The 26757-nt window shown below is 45.5% G+C and overlaps 1 protein-coding gene across 3 annotated transcripts in view; it reads left to right on the top strand.

The window, feature by feature from the left end:
• The window catches only part of LOC135522644 (partitioning defective 3 homolog), a 581006-nt gene that overhangs the window by 338649 nt on the left and 215600 nt on the right, over positions 1-26757 (top strand). For all 3 annotated transcript variants that reach the window (XM_064949098.1, XM_064949099.1, XM_064949097.1), the window contains exon 15: positions 20394-20580. In XM_064949098.1, the coding sequence (XP_064805170.1) occupies positions 20394-20580 (187 nt within the window). The remainder of the gene's footprint in view (positions 1-20393; positions 20581-26757) is intronic.

Below are 26757 nucleotides of genomic sequence, written 5' to 3'. Positions count from 1 at the left end.
TGAGTGTGAGTGAGAGTGTGGCAAATGAGGGAAGTTGAAAAGTTACTGGAAGTTAGAGGGGGGTGATTTGGGGCCGATGTTATTGGCGTGCTGGCTTGACAAACCTTCAGATCTCCATCTCGACTAATTTCTCAGGGAGAGAGTGCCAGATTCTTCTCTCTCTTCTTTCTCTGTTTGTTTCCAGACAGTTTGTCTATTGTAGTGTTCATGCATCGACCGGCGTGTTTTGTCGGTGAATTACGGCTACAGTCACTGTAGAAAAACACCTTCAGAATAAAAAAGCTTAATGATGCAGATGATTGTTAGGCACCTCTTGCTGCCAGTCAGAAAGACAGACCTCTTGCTAATGTGACTGGTGTTTACCTCTTCGACTTGGATTGAAACTGAAATCAATAACGACGAGTGTATGAAACTCTGTGTGTCAGACAGCAGGGTCATGTTCAATAGGCAGCAAAAGGAAGAAAATGGACGAAAACAACGAGGGACTACCTGGACTTGTCCAATCAGGAACGCAAATGTTCCTTTTCCGTACACAACGTTTTACGCTGTGTGTCCTAATGAACACGACCCAGGTATTCCTCACACTGACCGCTGAGGACATTTTAAACATGTTCTCACACAGATATAGAGGTGACCGTGTATTGTAGTACAGTTATCTCAGTCCCATGTTATGTTTGCATGGGAGGAGACCTATTGCCTGGTCTGTCTCGTATGACAGTCATGAAAGAGGACAGATGCTGAGAACCTACACAGCAAGGTCACCTCCTCAGTATGAATATAGCTACTGGTGTGTGATTAACAGCATGATGACTGGTCTCTAGAGCCTGGAATGAAAGCATGGCTACACTATTAAGGCCGTAAACAGACAAACAATACCAGTCAAAAGTTTGCATCCACCTACTCAGGGTTTTTCTTTAGCTTTACTAGTTTCTACAGTGTAGAATAATAGTGAAGACATCACAACGATGAAATAACACGTATGGAATCATGTAGTAACCAAGTATATTTGAGATTCTTTAAAGTAGCCACCCCCTATATACACTGAACAGAAAATAGAAACGCATCATGCAACAATTTCAAAGATTTGACTGAGTGGCAGTTCATATATGGAAATCAGTCACTTGAAATAAATAAATGAGGCCTTAATCTATGGATTTTACACAACTGAGAATACAGGTATACATCTGTTGGTCACAGACACTTAAAAACAGAAATTTGGGGCGTGAATCAGAATACCGGTCAGCATCTGGTTTGACCACCATTTGCCTCATGCAGCGCAACACATCTTCACATAGAGTTGATCAGGCTGTTGATTGTGGCCTGTAGAATGTTGTCCCACTCCTTTCAATGGCTGTGTGCAATTGCTGGATATTGCAGGTCATGGATGAACTGGGACATTTTCAGCTTTCAGGAATTGTGCACAGATCCTTGTGACATGTGGCTGTGCATTATCACGCTGAAACATGAGGTGATGGCGGCAGATGAATGACACGACAATGGGCCTCAGGATCTCGTCACGGTATCTATGTGCATTCAAATTGCCATCAATAAAATGCAATTGCATTGTCTGTATGGGCACCTTGTTCACAAAGTTGACATCAGCAAAACTGTTCACTCACATGACGCCATACACGCTGTCTGCCATCTGCCTGGTACAGTTAATACAAGGATTCATCCATGAAGAGCACACTTCTCCAGCGTGCAAGTGGCCGTCAAAGGTGAGCATTTGCCCACTGTAGTCGGTTACAACTCAGAACTGCAGTCAGGACCAGACCCTGGAGAGGACGACGAGCACGCAGATGAGCTTCCCTGAGATGGTTTCTGACAGCAGAAATTCTTCAGTTGTGCAAACCCACAGTTTCATCAGCTGACCAGCTGACCAGATCCCAAGGGTGAAGAAGCCGGATATGGAGGTCCTGGGCTGGCGTGGTAACGCATGGTCTACGGTTGTGAGGCCGGTTGGATGGACTGCCAAATTCTCTAAAACAATGTTGGAGGTGGCTTATGGTAGAGAAATTAACATTCAATCCTCTGGCAACAGCTCCAGTGCACATTCCTTCAGTCAGCATGCCAATTGCACGCTCCCTCAAAACTTGAGATATCTGTGTCATTCTGTTGTGTGACAAAACTTCACATTTTACAGTGGCCTTTTATTATCCCCAGCACAAGGTGCACCTGTGTAATGTCCATGCTGTTTAATTAGCTTTTTGATACGCAACACCTGTTCAGTGGATGGATCATCTTGGCAAAGGAGATTTGCTCACTAACAGGGATGTAAACAAACGTGTGCACAGCATTTGAGAGAAATAAGCTTCTTGTGCGTATGGAACATTTCTAGGATCTTTTAATTCAGCTCATGAAACATGGGACAAACACTTCCATTTTTTTGTTGATATTTTTGTTCAGTGTACATACAGTTGAAGTCGGAAATTTACATACACTTAGGTTGGAGTCATTAAAATTCACTTTTCAACCACTCCACAAATGTCTTGTTAACAAACAATAGTTTTGGCAAGTCTGTTAGGACATCCGCTTTGTGGATGACACAAGTAATTTTTCCTAAAATTGACAGACTATTTGACATATAATTCACTGTATCACATTTCTAGCGGGTCAGAAGTTTGTATACACTAATTTCACGGTGTCTTTAAACAGCTTGGAAAATTCCAGAAAAGGATGTCATGGCTTTAGAAGCTTCTGATAGGCTAATTGACATCATTTGATTCAATAGGAGGTGTACCTGTGGATCTATTTCAAGGCCTACCTTCAAACTCAGTGCCTCTTTGCTTGACATCAGGTGTAAATCAAAAGAAATCAGCCAAGACCTCAGAAAATAAATGGTATTCCTCCACAAGTCTGGTTCATTCTTGGGAGCAATTTCCAAACGCCTGAAGGTACTACGTTCAACTGTACAAACAATAGTACGCAAGTATAAACACCATGGGACGACGCAGCCATCATCTGTCTCCTAGAGATGAACGTACTTTGTGGTGAAAAGTGCAAATCAATCCCAGAACAACAGCAAAGCACCTTGTGAAGATGCTAGAGGAAACAGGTACAAAAGTATCTATATCCACAGTAAAACAAGTCCTATATCGACATAACCTGAAAGGCCGCTCAGCAAGAAAGAAGCCACTGCTCCACCCTTCCAAAACTGCACGTGGGGACAAAGATCATATTTTTTTGAGAAATGTCCTCTGGTCTGATGAAACAAAAATAGAACTGTTTGGCCATAATGACCATCGTTATGTTTGGAGGAAAAAAGGGTAGTCTTGCAAGCCGAAGAACAACATCCCAACCGTGAAGCACGGGTGTGGCAGCATCATGTTGTGGGGGTGCTTTGCTGCAGGAGGGACTGGTGCAATTCAAAATAGATGGCATCATGAGAAGTTTAAATGTATTTGGCTAATGTAAACTTCCGACTTCAACTGTACATACGTAAACTTCCTTTAATAGTGGAATAAACATATGTATTGACACACGTACGGACGTATGTACACACACTGTTCCATAAAATAATTACTGCAGGAAGGGATATAAAGTTAACTGGGTCCAGAAATGGAAACAACAATTTTCATGAAACAAATCAAATGATTTGTGACAAACCTATCCTATTCCAGTCTCAAAAGTACCTCAGAGGAGAGCCCTGTAACTGAATCAGCCCTCTAAGTTAGTGCGTACTTAGGCAATGACTACACTACTGCTTCTCTCTGTGTATGTTATTCTCCCTACTACAGATGAATCACACTGAATTAAATGGGAATGCAATTGTTCTTCTTCGATATCAAGAACTGACTTTGATTGTAATTTATTACAGACGGCAGCAAATCAATAGAGCAAATGAATGCAAACAGGTCATGTATTTCTGCCAGCCATGACAGTTAACTGCTCCACCTGTATTTAAACTGGGCTTTCTCCCCACACAGAAACATAATGTCAAATCAAATCAAATTGTGTTTGTCACATGCACCGAACACAACAGGTTTTGACCTTACTGTGAAATGCTAACTTACAAGCCCTTCACCAACAATGCAGTTTTAAGAAAATAGAGTTAAGGAAATATTTGCAAAATAAACTAAAGTAAAAAAGTAACACAATAAAATCACAATAATGGAGATATATACAGGGGGTACCGGTACAGTGTCAGTGTGCAGGGATACGGGTTAGTTGAGGTCATTTATACATGTAGGAAGGGGTAAAGTGACTATGCATAGATAATAAACACTAAGTTTATTGTGTCAATGCAAATGGCAACCATTTGATTAATTGTTCAGCAGTCTGATGGCTTGGGGGTAGAAGCTGTTAAGGAGCCTTTTGGACCAGGAATTGGCACTCCTGTACCTCTTGCCGTTTGGTAGCTGAGAGAACAGTCTATGACTTGGACAATTTTGACAACTATTTGACAAAATTGGGCCTTTCTCTGACAGCACCTAGTATATAAATCCTGGATGGCAGGAAGGTTGACCCCAGGGATGTACTGGGCTGTACGCACTACCCTCTGTATTGCCTTATGCTGAGAAGTTGCTAAACCAGGCAGTGATGCAAATGGTCAGGATGCTCTCGATGGTGCAGCTGTAGAACTTGTTGAGGCTCCTAGAACCCATGCCAAATCCTTTCAGCCTCCTGAGAGGGAAAATGCATTGTCGTGCCATCTTCACAACGTTCTTGGTGTGTTTGGACCATGATAGCTTGTTGGTGGGAATTTGAAACTCTCAACCCACTCCACTACAGCCCCATCGATGTGAATGTGGGCATGTTTGGCCCTCTTTTTCCTGTAGTCCACGATCATCTCCTTTGTCTTGCTCACATTGAGGGAGGGGTTTTTGTCCTGGCACCACACTGCCAGGTCTCTGACCTCCTCCACATCGTTGTCGGTGATTATGTCTACCACTGTTGTGTCATCAGCAAACTTAAACTTGCTGTTGAAGTCGTGCTTGGCCACGCAGTCATGGGTGAACAGGGAGTACAGGAGGAGACTAAGCACACACCTCTAGGGGGCCCCATGTTGAGGGTCAACATGGCAGATGTGTTGTTGACTACCCTTACCACCTGGGGGCGGCCCGTCAGGAAGTCCAGGTTCCAGTTGCAGAGGGAGGTGTTTAGTCCCAGGGTCGGTAGCTTAGTGATGAGCTTTGTATGCACTATGGTGTTGAACGCTGAGCTGTAGTCAATGAACAGCATTCTCACATAGGTGTTCCTTTTGTCCAGGTGGGAAAGGTTAGTGTGGGATGCGATTGAGATTGCGTCATCTGTGGATCTGTTGGGGTGGTATGCAAATTGGAGTGGGTCTAGAGTTTCTGGGATGATGGTGTTGATGTGAGCCATGACCAGCCTTTCAAAGCACTTCATGGCTACCGACAATATATTTGTATTTTTTATTTAACATTTATTTAGGTATTACAGACTCTGTCAGGGAGAGGTTAAAAATGTCAGTGAAGACACTTGCCAGTTGGTCCGCACATGCTCTGAGTACGTGTCCTGGTATTCCACCCGGCCTTGTGAAAGGTCTTGCTCAAATTACCAGCAGCATACCACCCTGCATCCCACTGTTGGCTTGCTTCTGAAGCTATGCAGGGTTGGTCCTGGTTGGTCCCTAGATGGGACGCCAGATGCTTCAGGAAGTGGTGTTGGAGGGCCAGTAGGAGGCACTCTTTCTTCTGGTTTAAGAACATTTCTGAATACCCTAGGGCAGTGATTGGGGACATTGCACTGTGAGGGTGCCGTCTTTTGGATGGGACGTTAAACGGGTGTCCTGAATCTCAATGGTCACTAAAGATCCCATGGCACTTATCGTAGGAGTAAGGGTGTTAACCCCGGTGTCCTGGCAAAATTCCTATTCTGGCCCTCATACCATCACGGTCACCTAATCATCCCCAGCTTACAATTGGCTCATTCCTCTCCACTGTAACTATTCCCCAGGTCATTTATGTAAATGAGAATGTGTTCTCAGTTAACTTTCCTGGTAATATAAGGGTAAAATAAAATAAACATTGTCTATAGGGAGTGTTATCACACAGTCGTCCGGAACAGCTGGTGCTCTCATGCATGATTCAGTGTTGCTTGCCTCGAAGCGAGCATAAAAGGCATTTAGCCCATCTGGTAGGCTCACTTCACTGGGCAGCTCGTGGCTGGGTTTCCCTTTGGAGTCCATAATAGTTTGCAAGCCCTGCCACATCCGACAAGTGTCAGAGCCGGTATAGTAGGATTTAATCTTAGTCCTGTATTGATGCTTTGACTGTTTGGTGGTTCGTCTGTTTGCGTAGCGAGATTTCTAATAAGCGTCCAGATTAGTGTCCCGCTCCTTGTAAGTGGCAGCTCTAGCCTTTAGCTCGGTGCGTATGTTACCTGTAATCCATGGCTTCTGATGGTGATATGTACGTACGGTCACAGATGTATTCGATGCACTTATGTAACATCCGCGTCATCTGACCACTTCCATATTGAGCAAGTCACTGGTACTTCCTGCTTTAGTGTTTGCTCGTAAGCAGGAATCAGGAGGATAGAATTATGGGTAGATTTTCCAAATGGAAGGCGAGGGAGAGCTTTGTACGTATCTCTGTGTGTGGAGTAAAGGTGATGTATTTTTTTTTCTTTTTCTGGTTGTACATGAAATGCTGGTAAAAACAAATTGCAAAACGGATTTATGTATGCCTGCATTAAAGTCCCCGGCCACAAGGAGTGACCATTTTGTTGATTCTTATACAGCTCGTTGAGTGCAGTCTTAGTACCAGCGTCGGTTTGTGATGGTAAATAGACAGCTATGAAAAATATAGATGAAAAATCTCTTGGTAGATAGTGTGGTCTGCAGCTTATCATGAGGTACTCTATCTCAGTAGAGCAATACCTCGAGACTACCTTATTATTAGACATCACGCACCAGCTGTAATTGACAAATAGACACACTACCCACCCCCACCCACTCCCCCACCCCTTGTCAAACCAGACGTAGCTGTTCTGTCCTGCCAATGCATGGATAATATAATATTATCCATGTCGTCGATCAGCCACGACTCGGTGAAACATAAGATTACAGTTTTTATTGTCCCATTGGTAGGATAGTCTCGAACGGAGATCTACCAGTTTTTTCTCCAGTGATTGCACGTTGGCTCATAGAACTAATGGTAGAGGCGGGTTACCCACTCGCCAATGAATTCTTACAAGGCACCCTGATTTCCGCCCCTGTACTTCCTTATTTTCACATGCGAATGACAGGGATTTGGGCCTTGTCTGGGAGCAACATTATATCCTTCGCGAAAAAAAATTGTCCAGTTCGATGTGAGTAATTGCTGTTCTGATATCCAGAAGCTCTTTTCGGTCATAAGAGACGGTAGCATTAACATTATGTACAAAATTAGTTACAAACAATGCAAAAAAAACACAAAATAGCACAATTGGTTAGGAGCCCGTAAAACAGTAGCCATCCCCTCCAGCAGCATTCTTTCAAGATGGATACTGGTTTCTCTCTTAAAGGCAAATTCAGGTAGCTCTCTATCCTTTGGCCAAGCACCGCATAAATATGGAATGTTCGTATCATACGACAATGAAATGTGTCACCATGGCAACGACGGTATAGTGCCGGTGTGATGTGCAGAGCGATGTAAGGATGAGGTCCATTAATCTGACTGGCTGGCTGAGATAGTGCCATCCCATTGATTGGCTGAGGCAAGGCGAGGCACGGAGCAATGAGGCACCTCTCCATGCATTGAGCCCCTACAGTGTTAGAAAGCTGTCAGTCGGAACGGAGCTTGTCAGTGAGGAGGTGGGGGAGGGTTAGAGGACGACTTTTCAGTGAGGGGGCGTGGATGGAGGGGTATATGGATGGATAAACAGATGGGGATGGAGCTTGTAAGAGTATTGTCATTCAGGGGCGTGGGGATGGAGGCTTGGAGTGAGGGATAGAGCCTATAGATAGGCAGCAGTAATTTCAGGGCTGTCTGCTTCACTAAATCATTGGTGCTGTGACATTGTCAGCTACCTTCACACATCTACACATCCCCTGTCCTACTTACAGATTTAGGCTGCAGCCAAAATGGCGCCCTATTTCCTATATTTGGGCCCTGGTCAAAAGTAGTGCACTATATTGGGACTGTAATGCAGATGCTAGATACACCACTTCAGACCCAGGTTCGATTCTGGGCTGTATCACAACCGGCCGTGATCGGGAGTCCCATACGGCGGCTCACAATTGGCCCCGCGTCGTCCGGGTTAGAGGAGAGTTTGGCCCTGGTAGGCCGTCATTGTAAAGAAGAATGTGTTCATAAGTGACTTGCCTAGTTAAGTAAAGGTTAGATTAAAAATGGTTGCCATTTGGGATGCAGTCTTACAGTTGCATGGCCATGAGGTAGGAGGAAATAGCAGGTAGGGTGATATGAAGCTGTGGCCTGCCTGAGAAAAATACTCTTTTTTCCACCCATCTCTCATCCTCTTCCTCCTTTCTCACCCTTGCTGTGCTTTAAGACTGGTGGAAATGAGAGAATAAAGGAAAAAGAGGAAAGTGAAGAAGAAGAACATTATGACATAATAATGAAGGGGCCTGGTTGAATCTAAAGTCATTAGCCTCCTCTCTGGCGGTGCCTTCCACTCTCCTGATTGAAAGTCCAGCTTGGAGCAGGAAGTCGCACTGTGGTCGAAAATTGAGGCCCCGCGGACCAGCGCTGGATGTGCTGTTTGACAGAGTGTCCGACTGAAAACCTGTTAAACATGGTCACCAAAGGAATAGGGATGGAAGGACGGAGGGTGTGTTTGTGTGTACCATCATTGTCCTCCCATGTTCATCCATCAATGCATTAACATAATTATAATTCTATTTCTACGCCCCCCCCCCCGCGCTCCCCGTGGATGTCCCATGGAGGTCCTGTGTGTCTCTAGTCCTTTAGAGTAATGGACTCTGATGGAGGGCGGCGACCCCGTTTGTCTATCTCTCTCCCTCTCTTACATGCACACTCGAGCAGATACACACACACACACGCGCGCACACACAACCGCAAACACACACGCAGGACATTTTCCCAGGGCTTGACAATGTTTGACTCACACTGCGCTGGGGCTTTTTATAGATCTAGCAGTGTCATCCTCTTCATCCCCTCTGTGCACATTCATCAAGCCAGGAAATGAGATAGCATGACCTTCCATTTATGTGCCGTATAGAGACTTCCTGAGCCATGCTAATAATATACCTACAGTAGCCTACCTGAGAATAGTAACTAGGATTCATAGAGTAGAGAGTGTATATAATGTTCTGGCTTCAGGCACCTGCAGCATACTGGTTTTATTTCAAGAAAATGAGTGTATGAATCACATTTTTTCACTCCACAGAAAATACACTGAGTGTACAAAATATTAAGCACACCTTCCTAATATTGAGTTGCACCCCCTTTTGCCCTCAGAACAGCCTCAATTTGTCGGGACATAGACTACAAGGTGTCTAAAGTGTTTCACATTGGTGCTGGCCCATGTTGACTTCATTCTTGATACACATGGGAAACTGTTGAGTGTGAAAAACCCAGCAGCGTTGCAGTTCTTGACAAACTCAGACTGGTGCGCCTGGCACCTACTACCATACCCCGTTCAAAGGCACTTAAGTATTTGGTCTTGTCCATCTACCCTCTGAATGGCACACACACACAATCCATGTCTCAATTGTCTCAATGCTTAAAAATCCTTCTTTAACGTGTCTCCTCCCATTCATCTACACCTGGACTCATCTGGTCAGTCTATATCATGGAAAGAATGTTCCTAATGGTTTGTACACTCAGTGTGTAGTCATATAGTGACATCTAGTCACTTATCTCAAACAGTCCATGCCCATCTAATTTACTTAAGTGCTTACATTCTTTACCGGTTTGTTATAGAGAAATGATTAAGAAACTTTCTTTAATGAGTTCTGTGTGCGTCCTCCCACGTTTAACAGTACAGTGGATGGTAATGTTATAATGTTAATGTGTGGGGCGTGTCAGCGAGCAGATGGATTTTTGATGAGAGATAATAGAAGTAATGAAGGGACCATCATCTGAGCTGAGAGTCTGAATCAATCACGAGAGAGGGAGAGAGAGAGGGAATATCAATCCCGAGCAGATGTGGCCCACCTGTGAGACTGACATGTGTTATCTAAGTCATTAGTCCTTTCCTTCAGCTTCACTTGGTGTGACGATTGTAGGAGGGTTGTGTCATTTAGGAGTGGAACACACTGGAACACCGACATGGAACATACACACACACATTCAGGCTCATTTCTAGCATCTTCTTCACTGTTGTCGACCTGTACTGCTCTGAGAAGTTCGGGAGAAAGTTTTGAGTATATTTAAATGATGTAAAGGTTTCACCTGTCCCTGCTTGGATGTTCTGTACCTTGTTTGAGCTTGCTCCCTTCAGCCTGTGTCTGGTGTGAAAAGGTTGAGGTGTGTTTAAAAGACACATAATGAAGTTGGCATTTAAAGGCTAAAGGCATTTAAAGGCTGGGATGGGTACGTGTGCGACTAGACTGCCCTACCCACTTTTAATAGCCTGACATCGCCGATACAGAAACATTTTGATATTATGCCCCAAGGATGATCGATTTCATCTGCATGTGACACTTTTTGTTGTTGTTGCTTTCTGTGAAACATGAACCTTGCCTGCTTGGTCAGTTTTTACAATTCAAACTCTTGTAATAGCAGTGTTTTAGTCTATACTAGATACATCAGACATGGGAGAAACAGACAGAAAACAGAGTGGCAGGGATCAAACGACAACATCAACAAATCCAATCTAGCCAAACACTCCAATCAATTCAATTGACCGAGTGGGTGGAGATGTTTCTGGTGTAAACATAGTGGAAATGACCAGAGAACATTGTCTAACCCAGGTCTCGTTTTGCCAGTGTGTATTTAAGGTGATTACCTGCTCCAGTTTGTGTATTGGCCCTGATATTGTTAACCAGTATGGATCTGGTAAAGATCTCCAGCCCGATCAATATGGCCAGAGTGTCAGATTAGCCTTCTGAATGGGTGATGCTCTGAAACGAGAGGATGGGAGGATGAATTAGAGCTATTAGTGTGACCTCTCACCTCCGACTCAATGATCTGTGGCTGAAAGTGAGCACTCCTCTTCCTTCCTCTCAGATGAATGTGTCCAGGTGGCCTCTTAGCTCTGAGAGCTCCCGTCTCAACACCCTGCTCTAGCATGGCCATGGCCCTGACTCTGGAAATGGCTCCACCCCTCTCTCTGGGTTTAATACTTTGGATTGGCCCTCACAGAGGCAGGCTCTGTTGCTAGGGAGGCTAAGAACTGAGGCGATGTGCACCAAAATGGCTCTCTGACTCTCTCCATCTTCCTTTGGATGAAGGAGTGACCGTTCTTTTCTCCATCCCTCCCTTCCTCCATTTATCTCTCCTTCCTGCCTGTGCAACTCTACAGTGTTCTATTCAGCCGAATGTGACTAGTAATTTATCTCAAAGCATGCCATTACACCTATAGGACTAACCACTCTGTGTGTGTGTGTGTGTGTGTGTGTGTGTGTGTGTGTGTGTGTGTGTGTGTGCGTGCGTGCGTGCGTGCGCGTGCGTGCGTGAGTCCCATCTCAACAACCATCAAACAGCTGCTTTCCAGCTGCAAAGCCGGCAGTCACATGGCCAGCCAGACCTTAAATCGCATAGCTACATGCTCAATCTGACTAAAACACATCCGTGGCAACAGGTTTTCATTGTATGACGACTGGGGACTTCAAGTTCAAAGCCATCTCCCGCAGTGTTGCTCTGAAACAGGCACTGTTGTTGCGTTCCTTCCTGGAAACCCTTTCCCCCTCTTAGGTTATTTATCTGAGGTCTGTAGAGGGGGGGGGTGTTGCAGTAGGACACAGCTTGGAGTCTAGCGCCACTTTGTACACGACCCACAGCCCGGGTACCATGGTACCACTGTTCACCCCATGTAGCTAGGTTCTGCTTGCTATTGTGTGGGGGCAGTATAGGCCTGGCACCACAGCCCCGCTGTACACTAATTCACCCCATGTAGCAAGGCAGCGAGGTTCTGTTTGTTATTGTATTGTATGGGGAAGTGGGAGAGTAGGCCTGATGGTACCACTGCTCAGCCCATGCAGCTAGGTTCTGTTTGTTATTGTATGGTGCAGTGGGAGGTGTAGGCCACTGTTTCCATATCCATGGTACCACTGCTCACAGCTCACCCATGCAGTTAGGCAGTAAGGGTATGGTACCACTGCTCACAGCTCACCCATGCAGTTAGGCAGTAAGGGTATGGTCCCACTGCTCACAGCTCACGCATGCAGTTAGGCATTAAGGGTATGGTCCCACTGCTCACTGCTCACCCATGTAATTAGGCAGTAAGGGTATGGTACCACTGCTTACAGCTCACCCATGCAGTTAGGCAGTAAGGGTATGGTACCACTGCTCACAGCTCACCCATGCAATTATGCATTAAGGGTATGGTCCCACTGCTCACAGCTCACCCATGCAGTTAGGCATTAAGGGTATGGTCCCACTGCTCACAGCTCACCCATGCAGTTAGGCATTAAGGGTATGGTACCACTGCTCACAGCTCACCCATGCAGTTAGGCATTAAGGGTATGGTCCCACTGCTCACAGCTCACCCATGCAGTTAGGCATTAAGGGTATGGTCCCACTGCTCACAGCTCACCCATGCAGTTAGGCATTAAGGGTATGGTACCACTGCTCACAGCTCACCCATGCAGTTAGGCATTAAGGGTATGGTCCCACTGCTCACAGCTCACCCATGCAGTTAGGCATTAAGGGTATGGTCCCACTGCTCACTGCTCACCCATGTAATTAGGCAGTAAGGGTATGGTACCACTGCTTACAGCTCACCCATGCAGTTAGGCAGTAAGGGTATGGTACCACTGCTCACAGCTCACCCATGCAATTAGGCATTAAGGGTATGGTCCCACTGCTCACAGCTCACCCATGCAGTTAGGCAGTAAGGGTATGGTACCACTGCTCACAGCTCACCCATGCAGTTAGGCAGTAAGGGTATGGTACCACTGCTCACAGCTCACCCATGCAGTTAGGCATTAAGGGTATGGTCCCACTGCTCACAGCTCACCCATGCAGTTAGGCATTAAGGGTATGGTACCACTGCTCACAGCTCACCCATGCAGTTAGGCAGTAAGGGTATGGTACCACTGCTCACAGCTCACCCATGCAGTTAGGCAGTAAGGGTATGGTACCACTGCTCACAGCTCACCCATGCAGTTAGGCAGTAAGGGTATGGTCCCACTGCTCACAGCTCACCCATGCAGTTAGGCATTAAGGGTATGGTCCCACTGCTCACAGCTCACCCATGCAGTTAGGCATTAAGGGTATGGTACCACTGCTCACAGCTCACCCATGCAGTTAGGCAGTAAGGGTATGGTACCACTGCTCACAGCTCACCCATGCAGTTAGGCAGTAAGGGTATGGTACCACTGCTCACAGCTCACCCATGAAGTTAGGCAGTAAGGGTATGGTACCACTGCTCACAGCTCACCCATGCAGTTAGGCAGTAAGGGTATGGTACCACTGATCACAGCTCACCCATGCAGTTAGGCAGTAAGGGTATGGTACCACTGCTCACAGCTCACCCATGCAGTTAGGCAGTAAGGGTATGGTACCACTGCTCACAGCTCACCCATGCAGTTAGGCAGTAAGGGTATGGTACCACTGCTCACAGCTCACCCATGCAGTTAGGCAGTAAGGGTATGGTACCACTAATCACAGCTCACCCATGCAGTTAGGCAGTAAGGGTATGGTACCACTGCTCACAGCTCACCCATGCAGTTAGGCAGTAAGGGTATGGTACCACTGATCACAGCTCACCCATGCAGTTAGGCAGTAAGGGTATGGTACCACTGCTCACAGCTCACCCATGCAGTTAGGCAGTAAGGGTATGGTACCACTGCTCACAGCTCACCCATGCAGTTAGGCAGTAAGGGTATGGTCCCACTGCTCACAGCTCACCCATGCAGTTAGGCATTAAGGGTATGGTACCACTGCTCACAGCTCACCCATGCAGTTAGGCATTAAGGGTATGGTACCACTGCTCACAGCTCACCCATGCAGTTAGGCATTAAGGGTATGGTCCCACTGCTCACAGCTCACCCATGCAGTTAGGCATTAAGGGTATGGTCCCACTGCTCACAGCTCACCCATGCAGTTAGGCATTAAGGGTATGGTACCACTGCTCACAGCTCACCCATGCAGTTAGGCATTAAGGGTATGGTCCCACTGCTCACAGCTCACCCATGCAGTTAGGCAGTAAGGGTATGGTACCACTGCTTACAGCTCACCCATGCAGTTAGGCAGTAAGGGTATGGTACCACTGCTCACAGCTCACCCATGCAATTAGGCATTAAGGGTATGGTCCCACTGCTCACAGCTCACCCATGCAGTTAGGCAGTAAGGGTATGGTACCACTGCTCACAGCTCACCCATGCAGTTAGGCAGTAAGGGTATGGTACCACTGCTCACAGCTCACCCATGCAGTTAGGCATTAAGGGTATGGTCCCACTGCTCACAGCTCACCCATGCAGTTAGGCATTAAGGGTATGGTACCACTGCTCACAGCTCACCCATGCAGTTAGGCAGTAAGGGTATGGTACCACTGCTCACAGCTCACCCATGCAGTTAGGCAGTAAGGGTATGGTACCACTGCTCACAGCTCACCCATGCAGTTAGGCAGTAAGGGTATGGTCCCACTGCTCACAGCTCACCCATGCAGTTAGGCATTAAGGGTATGGTCCCACTGCTCACAGCTCACCCATGCAGTTAGGCATTAAGGGTATGGTACCACTGCTCACAGCTCACCCATGCAGTTAGGCAGTAAGGGTATGGTACCACTGCTCACAGCTCACCCATGCAGTTAGGCAGTAAGGGTATGGTACCACTGCTCACAGCTCACCCATGAAGTTAGGCAGTAAGGGTATGGTACCACTGCTCACAGCTCACCCATGCAGTTAGGCAGTAAGGGTATGGTACCACTGATCACAGCTCACCCATGCAGTTAGGCAGTAAGGGTATGGTACCACTGCTCACAGCTCACCCATGCAGTTAGGCAGTAAGGGTATGGTACCACTGCTCACAGCTCACCCATGCAGTTAGGCAGTAAGGGTATGGTACCACTGCTCACAGCTCACCCATGCAGTTAGGCAGTAAGGGTATGGTACCACTAATCACAGCTCACCCATGCAGTTAGGCAGTAAGGGTATGGTACCACTGCTCACAGCTCACCCATGCAGTTAGGCAGTAAGGGTATGGTACCACTGATCACAGCTCACCCATGCAGTTAGGCAGTAAGGGTATGGTACCACTGCTCACAGCTCACCCATGCAGTTAGGCAGTAAGGGTATGGTACCACTGATCACAGCTCACCCATGCAGTTAGGCAGTAAGGGTATGGTACCACTGCTCACAGCTCACCCATGCAGTTAGGCAGTAAGGGTATGGTACCACTAATCACAGCTCACCCATGCAGTTAGGCAGTAAGGGTATGGTACCACTGCTCACAGCTCACCCATGCAGTTAGGCAGTAAGGGTATGGTACCACTGATCACAGCTCACCCATGCAGTTAGGCAGTAAGGGTATGGTACCACTGCTCACAGCTCACCCATGCAGTTAGGCAGTAAGGGTATGGTACCACTGCTCACAGCTCACCCATGCAGTTAGGCAGTAAGGGTATGGTACCACTGCTCACAGCTCACCCATGCAGTTAGGCAGTAAGGGTATGGTACCACTAATCACAGCTCACCCATGCAGTTAGGCAGTAAGGGTATGGTACCACTGCTCACAGCTCACCCATGCAGTTAGGCAGTAAGGGTATGTTTGTATTGTGGCTGGAGGGTATATAACCTAGGCCGGATTTACTTCTAACTGACAAAGGCTACAGTACTGGAGTTGAGGAGTTTGGATCCTGCTGCTGCCAGCAAACTAACGGGAACTGTGTGAGTGGGTCATATTGGGGCATTAGACTAAAGGGGCAGTTTCTATTTCAAACAAGCCCCTGTTAATAGTAACGGGAAGCACAGTCTGGCAAACATTAACCGCAATGGGGGGAATATTTATTTATTCATTTTATCTCCAAGTGACCTTGATTAAATGTCTACAGGATATGAGCGTGACTGACCGAACTGGCTCTTTTTCAGGCATCGTGATATTACAGTATGTTTATGTATCCCAAATGGCACCCTATTGCCCATATAGTGCACTCCCTTTGACACATGGGCCCTGGTCATAGGTAGTGCACTATAATGGGAATAGGGTGCCATTTGGGATGCTACTATTTTCTGGTTCCTGAACTCCCCAAAACAAAAGCATTTTGTGTTTGCTTAGCTGATGTTTGTTGTGTGAGTTTCATGCACATTTTTTTGGGCCCGGATAGAGAGTCTGGAGTTTCTTGGCCATAACTTCAGTATTTCTGCATTAGTGGATCAGTAAATAACATATAATTGTGGTAATGAAGAAACCCTGCCGATTAATAACAGAATAATAGTAATCCCATTCTAGTAACAATGTCTTATCCAAGTAGGTTTAAAGGCAAACTCTAAAAATATGCTCATGTCAGATAATCAAGAGCTTGTTATATGTCATTTGGCACCCTCATTAAGGACTAAAAGTGAACAAAAATCTATCATATCAGCCATAGTTACCACTACTGTTGAATGTCCCCTCCCTCCTAGTCTTCAGGCCTCACCGCAGCCTCTGCTCCTTCCTGCTCTGTGCTCTGACACTGACTGGCTAATGGTTCCAGACAAGTGTCAAAGGAAGTGTCTCAGTGATCTGTCGCTACGCTAACTAACACCTCCCACCACCCACTGCCCTTCTATAGTGACACACAGACACACACACACATCAGCAGGAAGTGATGTGCCAGCTTCCTATCTCAGAGCTCCCAGCTGTGAGGAAGCTGGGTTAAAAAGATGTCAGTATAGGGTCACACTCATTATGCTATAATGTAGCAAAGAAAATGACACTTTCTTATTGGATTTCTATGTCAGTAAGTCCTTTCCTCTTTTAGCCCATTTTCTTATGTTTGGTGGCTAATGAACACGACCCAGGCATTAAAGTACTGCATGTGCCAGGCCGAGGCTGTTACTGCTCATTATAAATGAACAAGACAGCACAGACCGTGGCAGTGAAGTACCTGCTCTTGGTGCACGCTTCTCTGTTCTTTTATGTTCAAGCCCCAGACATTTCTCTCTTCCTCCCCGTTTCCTCTTTCTCAGGCTATTTTAGGAAATCAGAAGGCCTTTTCACTCGTTAACCATCTATCCACTCTGAGGCGATTGCTTTTTCTTTCCTCATTGTTAACGCGGCAGCTGTAATTATTCACTGGGGGGGGGCGGTTCTTGTCTCTGCAGCAACAGGTAGAGGGAATGTAATTTGTCATTTTCCTCTCATGCTAATTATCTAGACGACGAAAGCAGAAAAACCATCGCTGCATTTCCCTGTTAATTATTCTCACCTTTCAAAGTGCCGGTCGTTGGGTCTGAGTCGTCCTGGCTACCTGTCCAGTGCTCGGCGTGTGTTTACCAGAAGGAAACAGAATGCCACTAAATGCTCCTCATCTGGAGAGCTCAGCACTTGTGTCAAGAGGTGCTGTATGGAATTGTTTCAGGCGGAGGAGGAGGGAAGCGTGGCCATGCATCCAATTAAAACCGTGTTCTCTGTGAACTGTGCTGCTCTGTAAAAACCATGAAGGGAAAATTGGAACGCATTATAACAAGGCTGCTTTGCTTGAAATGTAAGGGAAGTAACAAAAGGGAGACTGTGTGTATGTGTCCGCTTGTTAGTGTCTGTGTGCGTGCTTACGTGCATGTTGCATATGCTTATTTGTGCACGTGTGGTATGTGTATACATATGTGAAAATACAGCCAGGTCACCCACGATACAATTCAGTATTCAACGTCCATCCATGTCTGAGGACGTCGGGAGATTGTGGAAGTGGAAGTCGGCCACTAGGGGCAGCATTGAGCGCTGTTACCAAGTAGGTTTTGGTTTTGCTATGGCGTTGTCGACGGGCACGGTGGATGGGCTTATGCATCTGCCTCTGATTCCAAAAGTTGCCCGTTTGAATCCAGTGATAGAAAGTTGTTTTTGAGATTTTTGTTTTAAGCCTATCCCTAACCTTAACCCTTACCTTAACCATTCAGAGTTCAGGACTCCCGAGTGGCACAGCGGTCTAAGGCACTGCATCTCAGTGCTAGAGGCGTCCCTACAGACCAATGGTTAGATTCCAGGCTGTATCGCAACCGGATGTGAGCGTCGTCCGGGTTAGGGTTTGGCCGGGGTAGGCCGTCATTGTAAATAGGAATTTGTTCTTAACTTATTTGCCTAGTTAAATAAAGTTTTTTTTATGCCTAAACTTAAGATTTCGGGAGAAAGTGTAATTCTGACGTGAGACTGAGAGGTAGTTGGAATATGTCGGTCCGTAATAGACAGCTTTGGATAAAGGTGTTTTGAAGAACACACGCTCTCTCCAATCCAGGCATGTCTGTACTGTTATTAAAAGTGGATCTTTGAAGTGATGATGCAAGGTAGTGGTAACCAACTCCTCCATTAGAGGGAAGGGAAGTGAGGAGTGACACGGGGCGATGCGTGCTGTGCTGTGGAAATGAGGATGGGCATGGGCTCGACTCTGATAGACTAGAGTAATGGAACTGGGAGGCTGGAATCCTGCAGTGGTTGTTTCAGGCCTTGAGAAAAGACCAGAGGGGACAGAATGGGAAATACTGACATGGACGGGAACAGACACCTGCTTTGTTCTGTGTGTGTTTTTTAATCAATATGATGTTTAGTGAAGCGGGCTTCTCTGTGTTGCGGCACACTGATCTACAACAACAAACATATATTAAGATGACATTGTTACTTCAAACATGTGATCATATTTAAAGAATGAAAAGGTTGCCTGCCTTGTCTCCCCAGAGCACACTGCATCCTCAAACCTTAATGAACAGACTCACACAAACACACCTACCCACCGACACACACACACCTCCCACCTTACTGGGAGATGCAGATTCTGTTTAAGAAACTACGGGGTTGTTTGGTGTCGTGTTAATCACCTTGGCATTAGTTCCCAGGCTGATTTGATTAGTTCCTGTTATGTCTAACTAACTTCCCATATCTGAGGGCCCGGGGGTAACTCCTAGACCTGAATTACACAGAGAATTCAATTATACCGTGTCCCTTTTGGGCCAGTGGTGGTCCCTCCTATCCAACAGACAAGGCTTTGGGTTGTAATTAAAAAACAGCTAAATATGTTAAAAAACGACTTTGACTTTTCAGTGTAGTATGAACGCCATCATTAAAAGAGGCTTGAGAAAAGAGTCAAATGAGAAGTAGTCCCCTATACACACATCAGTGCGACAGCTATTATAAATGAATATTCTGTGAAATTCGTCAGAACTCACGTTTAGCCAAATGAGATCCAGCCAACATAATTTAATTTGTCATTGCAAGTTGTCATTCATTTCTGTGAAATCCATTTGTCGTTTGTTGAGGCACGATGTAATAAAATGCATTTCAGAGTACTGTTGGGAGAGGGCCAGGGTAAATATCCCCCCCCTCCCCTCTGTAATTACCTGCAATTGCTCTTAAGCTACTAAATTTGCAAAATGACCCTGTGATAATGGAAACAAATGTACTTTCAGCAACGTACATAGGAAGTCATGGATTTTGTGTTATTTTTACCCTCTCGAATGCTTTTTGTAATGGTAAACATATGTGTAGTTCTGGTTTTGTTATTTGTTGTTATATCTGCCTGAATATATGGCTACGTCTGAAGTGATAACCTTTTCCCTGGGTCATAGTCTCATCAGGTAAAAAGTAACACACTTTGTTGGGAATAGGGTGCCATTTCGGACCAAGCCTATATTGGTGAATTGTAACGGCTCTTCTCCAGGAAACGGATATTCTCCTGCTCAGTGAGTGGTGGTTAGGCTGTAGATTGCACCGCTGACCCTGACTCTGAGATGAACTGATAAGTGGCCTCTCTCCTCTCCTCTGCAGCACAGTGAAGCCTTAGCTCGGCCTGGGAGAATACAGACCTGTGTGTGTGTGTGTGTGTGTGTGTGTGTGTGTGTGTGTGTGTGTGTGTGTGTGTGTGTGTGCTCTGTCCTTGGACAGGAGAAGGGGACTGGATCATAATAACATGATGGGACTGGGACACTTGTTTTCTGTCTAGAACAATGGCTTTTATCATGTGAGATGGAATACTGAAATGGGAGAACGAACCCAGGTCTTTCGGATGTACGAAATGTCTGGTTCCATGGCATCTTACTATAATGTCCCTAATGTGAACTAATTCCCTTGATCAATGTTGGTGTAACTTAGCTAGCTAGCTTGTTCCGCTGAACTGAAACAGTGCATGTCTAATGTGCTCCCTCCTCTCTCCTTCACTTTGGTCACACACAGGTAACTACCAGCTGTCTCCGACTGTGAACATGCCCCAGGACGACACCGTCATGATCGAAGATGATAGGCCACCTGTGATCCCCGCCCACATGTCTGACCAATCATCCTCCAGCTCCCACGATGATATGGGCTTTGCTGCAGATAACCCAGTGACTTGGGCTCAGGACGTGCCAAACCAAAATGAGTGGTGAGAGAAAGAGATGACATTTCACACCCCAGTAAGGTTTTCTTTACTTTTTGGCTGTAGCACCCACTGTCTGATTGAATTATTGATATCATGATGTTCTTGAAAGATGCCCTTTGTGCCTAGATTCCGTGTGTTATGGAACATTTCGTATGTGGGGAGCGTTAGGGCATGAGAAAGTGATATCTGACACTATTCTTTTAGTGTAGTCAAGTGTCTGTGTGCCTGTGCTTGATCACGGCTGTGTGCCTGTGTTGAGTGTGTGCGTGCATGTGTGTGCGCACGTGGCCTTGTGTGTCTGTGTGTGCGGGCGCGCGTGCACACACCTTCATGACTGTGTGTATGTGCGTTTGTGTGTGCGTGTGTGCGTGCACGTGTTTGCCTTTGTGAATGTTTAATAATGGATGTGACCTAGGAGGAATATGGAAGATGGTTGAGTTAAACATCTCTCTGGGGTCCTAGCCAGTCCTCTTTCTTCCCCAGGGTGTCTCACACTTCCCCCTGGTTTGGCCTTCTCGAACATCTTGAGCAGCTAGTATTAAATATGGAACCAGGGGCTCAGCAGCCCAATGACGGGCAGGGGCCATGAGTCCTCTGGGACCGTTCACTCAATTCAATGGTGCCTTACCTAGTGGTTCTGCAGTTTTATGAGGAAAATTGGGCTCCAGTGTCTCTGGCTCAGTGTAAACAATGTCGGTATATATAATGCTTCTGTATAGAAACCCTGATACATATGAAAGCGTGAATGGTATTTATTGATTACAGTGTTCAGCTATAGGAATTGGTGGTGGCATTTAAGTATGTTTGCAAAGCTACTGATAATTTACCTAAGTGACCAAAATATTCAGTAACTCACAGGTAATCTATAGCAATCTATGGTGAAAAAAAATGCATCTATAGTAAACATTTTATATGTATGTGTTCATATTGTCCCTGAGTTTTTAGTGGATGGACCATATCTTTCAAGAGAAAATAGACTAATTCATGAAAAAAACATCTAATCGTTAATGGCATTATTTTCAATTAACTCTTCCAACCATTGAATTTTTTTCACAACTGCCACCAGTTTGGCACCAAAATAAACAAGTGTGTTCAAACATAGTTCATGCTGAAACCCTCATATTAAACACATTCACTAAATGGATGGTTTTTATTTAGGGTGATGTTTTACAGCATTTAGGATGTTTTACCGTTGTGTCATTCTATTTTTTTCTTCAAAGCATCTTATTTGAATATTTTATATATTGTACTTGTGATTAGAACACACAGAGGGCAAGAGATACTGTAATTACAGACATGTATTGATCATCTGAATTACCCCAAAGGGCCACTAGATGTCTTGTAATAAATGACATATAATCCTTGAAAGTTACCAAGATTCTGGTAGTTTACTGGTAAAACTTCAAAAGTTTCCAGTAATATACCCTCCCTTTGCAACCCTACATTTAAGTATAATATCTTTTTTTATGACTGTCCATGACAGATGTTTGTTCCAGGACTCACATCCGGCCTCCTAGAGACCGTATCAAGATACACTATTTTCTTTCCTTTATCTCGATTGGTCAGGCAAGATCATGTGAAACATATCGCGATATGCTATTGGACAGTACAGCAACACAGTGATTGACTAGCAGGGAAGAGTTATTCTATTAGTCAGAGATTCCATTCTGCTGGAAGGAAGGAGAAGCCTGGTCAATCTCTCTCTCTGTTTTTATTATTTTTATTTTAATCCCCCAAGAGACATACCTCCATATTTCCTCTCCATCTCTCTCTCTCTCTCCCTCCCATATCTCTCTCCCCCATATCTCTCTCTCCTCTTTCCCATCCATCTCTCTCCCCGTCTCTCTCTCTCCCCCATCTCTCTCTCTCCCCCATATCTCTCTCCCCTCTCCCTCATTCCCATCCATCTCTCTCTCTTACTCCCATCTCTCTCTCTCTGTCTCTCTCTCTCTCTCCCCATCTCTCTGTCTCTCTCTCTCTCCCCCCATCTCTCTCTCTCAATCTCTCTCACTCCCATCTCTCTCTCTCTCTCCCCTATCTCTCTCTCTCTCTCTCCCTCCCTCCCATCTCTCTCTCTCCTCCATCTCTCTCCCTCTCTCCCCCATCTCTCTCTCTCTCCCCCATATCTCTCTCTCCCCTCTCCCTCTCTCTCTCTCTCCCCATCTCTCTCTCTCCCCACCTCTCTCTCTTCATCTCTCTCACTCCCATCTCTCTCTCTCGTGCTCTCTCTCTCCCATCTCTCGCTCTCGTGCTCTCTCCCCCATCGCTCTCATTCTCTCTCTATGTCTCTCTCCCCCCATCGCTCTCTCTCTTTCTCTTTGATTTATTATGAATGAGTAGCTTTAAGTTTGCATGTCTGTTGGTTGTGTGATGTCTGAGTTTTGTCATTGTGGATTAGGGCCACAGCACATGCTATTACAACACTCAAGCTTTCTCACACGCTCTCTCTTTCTCTCTCTCCCTCTTTCCTTTTTCTATCTCCCGTGCGCGCGCACACACACACACACACACACACACACACACACACACACACACACACACACACACACACACACACACACACACACACACACACACACACACACACACACACACACACACACACAGTGTACCACTGCCTTGGGTTATTTTGAATTATTCATATCTCAGAAGCCCAGTATGCACGCCACACACACATTCTCACACACTCCCTCCACAGTCCCACAGCTGCTCAAATACGCGCGCGCACACACACACAAAATACTCTTTCTCTCTGACACATACACAGACACGGGCGCTCACACACGTCATACCGAGGTAATAGCAGTGCTTAGACTGTAGGATCTGGGTCAGCCATGACCCCATTTTCTTAGAATTGTTGGTTTTTAATTACGCTGCACGCCACATCCAACCAGGCCCTGGAATCATTGAATATGCGTTATGTGGAGCTGTGAAAGACTCACCTCCGACCCATGTGTGAGTATGAGATGTGTGTTTCTCCAGCCGTAGCTCTGCACTACACAGCACCAGGGTTACACACCTTAGTGCATACATAATGGCACTGCCTTTTCCCCCATAGGAAACCTTGTAGTCGGTATTTTCCTTCATTTTGCTCAAACATGGTCATAGTGTGAGCTGAGTACAGTGCATCAAATGGCAGGCCACAAGATAAATTGTTATTTTGCAGGCAAAGAAAACCCCATCTCACACGAGACACATTAATACAGCGACCTAGTTTTCCAAGAGATGCAGGAGCAATCTAGTTTTGTGTGTGTGTGTGTGTGTGTGTGTGTGTGTGTGTGTTTGTGTTTGTGTTGCATGAACATGTTGTGGGTGGAATGAGCGCTCTCCTATTGTTACAGCTGTATAGTTTCTACTGAAGACAAGGGATTGAAATTGTACCAGCCAAAAGACTCCCAGACAACATAAATTGAAAATGGTATGCACGACGATCCCGGACAGACACAGGCATTACCCATAACCTCCGTCTCTTTTTACCCCCCCACCCCTCCTCAATCACAATATCATATCAAAAGCCAAACAGGCCTACATTCACATTTTAGTCATTAGCAATTTAGCAAATGCTCTTATCCAGAGCGACTTAGTGAGAGCATTCATGTTCACACTTTTCATACTTAATGTTTTTTTTTAATAACACGTACAACTTCCTGATTATCTCAGTGATTTACAGTACAAGGTATGGAGGCATTTATTTAGATAAATCTGCTCTGATACTATGGGACAGCCTTGCTAAGGTGAATGGAATGTGTTTTGGTGGAGAGCACGGGAAGGTACAGGAATGGAGGCCCGAAGGAACGGTGAACTGTAGGAACATGCTTAAGCTGACGTTAGTTCAACATGATGCATATGTTTGGTGTTCGTTCTGATCTCCTACACCTAAACTATGATCAACTGTATTGGAGAGCAGTTACAGGGGCACCTGCAATTCCTCGTAATGTGGTAGTAGCTCTTGGAATGAACTACAGGCCTATATCCCCCCCTTGGCGTTCCATTCTCTAAGCAGATGTCAAAGGAGATGGATGCTTGTTATTACTTTCCAGATTAGCCACTCAACCACCCTGTTACTGGAACCAAAGTGGGTCGTTTTAGGCCTCCTACAGAGGCTAAGGCTGCTTCCCAAATGACACACTAGTCCTATATTGTGCACTACTTATGACCAGGGCCCTGGTAAAAAAAAAAATGTGCCATTTGGAACAGATCCTCAATGTAATGGGGGTGGATGTTATGGTGGGCCTGCGCTGCCATCTTAGTCATTTACATCCACTACCATGCCCCTCTGGCTCGACTAGGGCCAGGGACCGTCTTACCCACCAGCCCAATTGAAACCCAGAGTTTGTAATAAGAAGGCTATGGAGAAAACATGTACTTTTAGCATGTTGAGTTGAAGTGAACGTTTAGCCTTTTAGAAGTAGACATTAATGGATGTCTATTTTCATAATGTTCTGATTCATAGAATGATTGTGAATTTCCATTGAAAAATGAAATTGAAAAATGGCCACTCTACTCTGACTCATAGATGTGTGCCTTTGCTCTTGCAATAATGGCTAGCAATTATGAAATGACTGATGGGAAAACCTCTTTGGCCAGAGAACCATTAGAGATATGACATGTTAGTATGGTCACTTCAGGCCAAATATAGAGAGGAAAAGATACTGCAAATTTGGAAAAGTTGTCCTTCGTCCACCTTTCTTTTCTAACACCCAATACCTGTAACATTTACTGTGAAAGTTATTTATCTGCTTTATTTTTCTGTCCTTACTATTGTCCAAACTACATCAGTATTTATCTTTCCTCATATAATTGTCCTATGCTTCATTGATCTTGCATCCAGTTCTCCTTTCCAAACAGAAAGAGATGTTCTCATTTGTCGTACCACATCTTAACAGGAGTCACAAACCTCCCCCTTTTGTGTGAGGGAACAGTGTCTGCGATACAGTAACTGAAAATTGCTTGCATACAAAGTGCCAAATAAAGGTGTTTTTCCTTTGAAGCTGCATTTATGTCCTCTCACTCATTCTCTTTCTCGATCTCTGTCTCTCTCTCTCTCTCTCTCCACCTCTCTTCTCTCTCTCACGCTCTCTCTTTCTCTAACTCTCTCGCTCTCTCTCTCTCTCCACCGCTCTTCTCTCACACACTCTCTCTTTCTCTAGCTTTCTCTCTCTCTCCACCTCTCTTCTCTCTCGCACTCGCACTCTCTCTTTCTCTAACTCTCTCTTCACCTCTGCTCTCTCTCTCCACCTCTCCTTTCTATATTGTTCTCTAACTCTCTCTCCACCTCTCTTCTCTCGCTCTACCTCTCCTGTCTCGCCACCTCTCCTCTCTCTCTCCACCTCTCTTCTCTTTCTCTAACTCGCTCTCCCCCTCTCCTCTGTCTCCACCTCTCTTCTCTCTCTCTCTCTCCCAAACGAAGTCACTGCTCTCCTCCCCTCCTCTCCTTTTCTCACACAGCAGCCTCACCTAGTTCTCCTCATTGAGCTGCTGGAGGTGTAAGTTAAGTTAACACTGTTCATATGATGCTCCCTTTACAGAGAGTGAGGTAACTACTGTATGCAAAAGTTTCTGCGGGTGTTCTGATCAGAACACCGGCATGTGTTACACAACAGTAGAGAGAGTCAGAAACGATCTACTTAGCCTGCAGCGCTAAGATAGTTCCCTGCCTAGATATCACCACAGCACAGCATAGAAGGAGCACAGTATCATTGGACTGGAGCGAAACAGAAATGGAGACAAAAAAAAAAGTGTGTTAGTATTGTTATTATTATTAATAGTAGTAGTATTCACCTGGTTTGATATCCCTTACACTATTAAATAGTAAAAGCATTAATCCCGAAGGGTTTTCTCACCCTCCCTCGCTCACCTAGCGTTCATTTGAAATCGCACATTCTAGCTCACCTAGCGTTCATTTGAAATCCCACATTCTAGCTCACCTAGGGTTAATTTGAAATCCCAAATTCTAGCTCACCTAGGGTTCATTTGAAATCCCACATTCTAGGTCACCTAGCGTTCATTTGAAATCCCACATTCTAGCTCACCTAGCGTTCATTTGAAATCCCACATTCTAGCTCACCTAGCGTTCATTTGAAATCCCACATTCTAGCTCACCTAGCGTTCATTTGAAATCCCACATTCTAGCTCACCTAGCGTTCATTTGAAATCCCACATTCTAGCTCACCTAGCATC

This window comes from Oncorhynchus masou, chromosome 30, assembly GCF_036934945.1.
Source record: "Oncorhynchus masou masou isolate Uvic2021 chromosome 30, UVic_Omas_1.1, whole genome shotgun sequence".
NCBI classification, from domain to species: Eukaryota; Metazoa; Chordata; class Actinopteri; order Salmoniformes; family Salmonidae; genus Oncorhynchus; species Oncorhynchus masou.
Note: the sequence above shows the minus strand (reverse complement) of the source record. Positions and strands in the feature narration are given on the sequence as shown.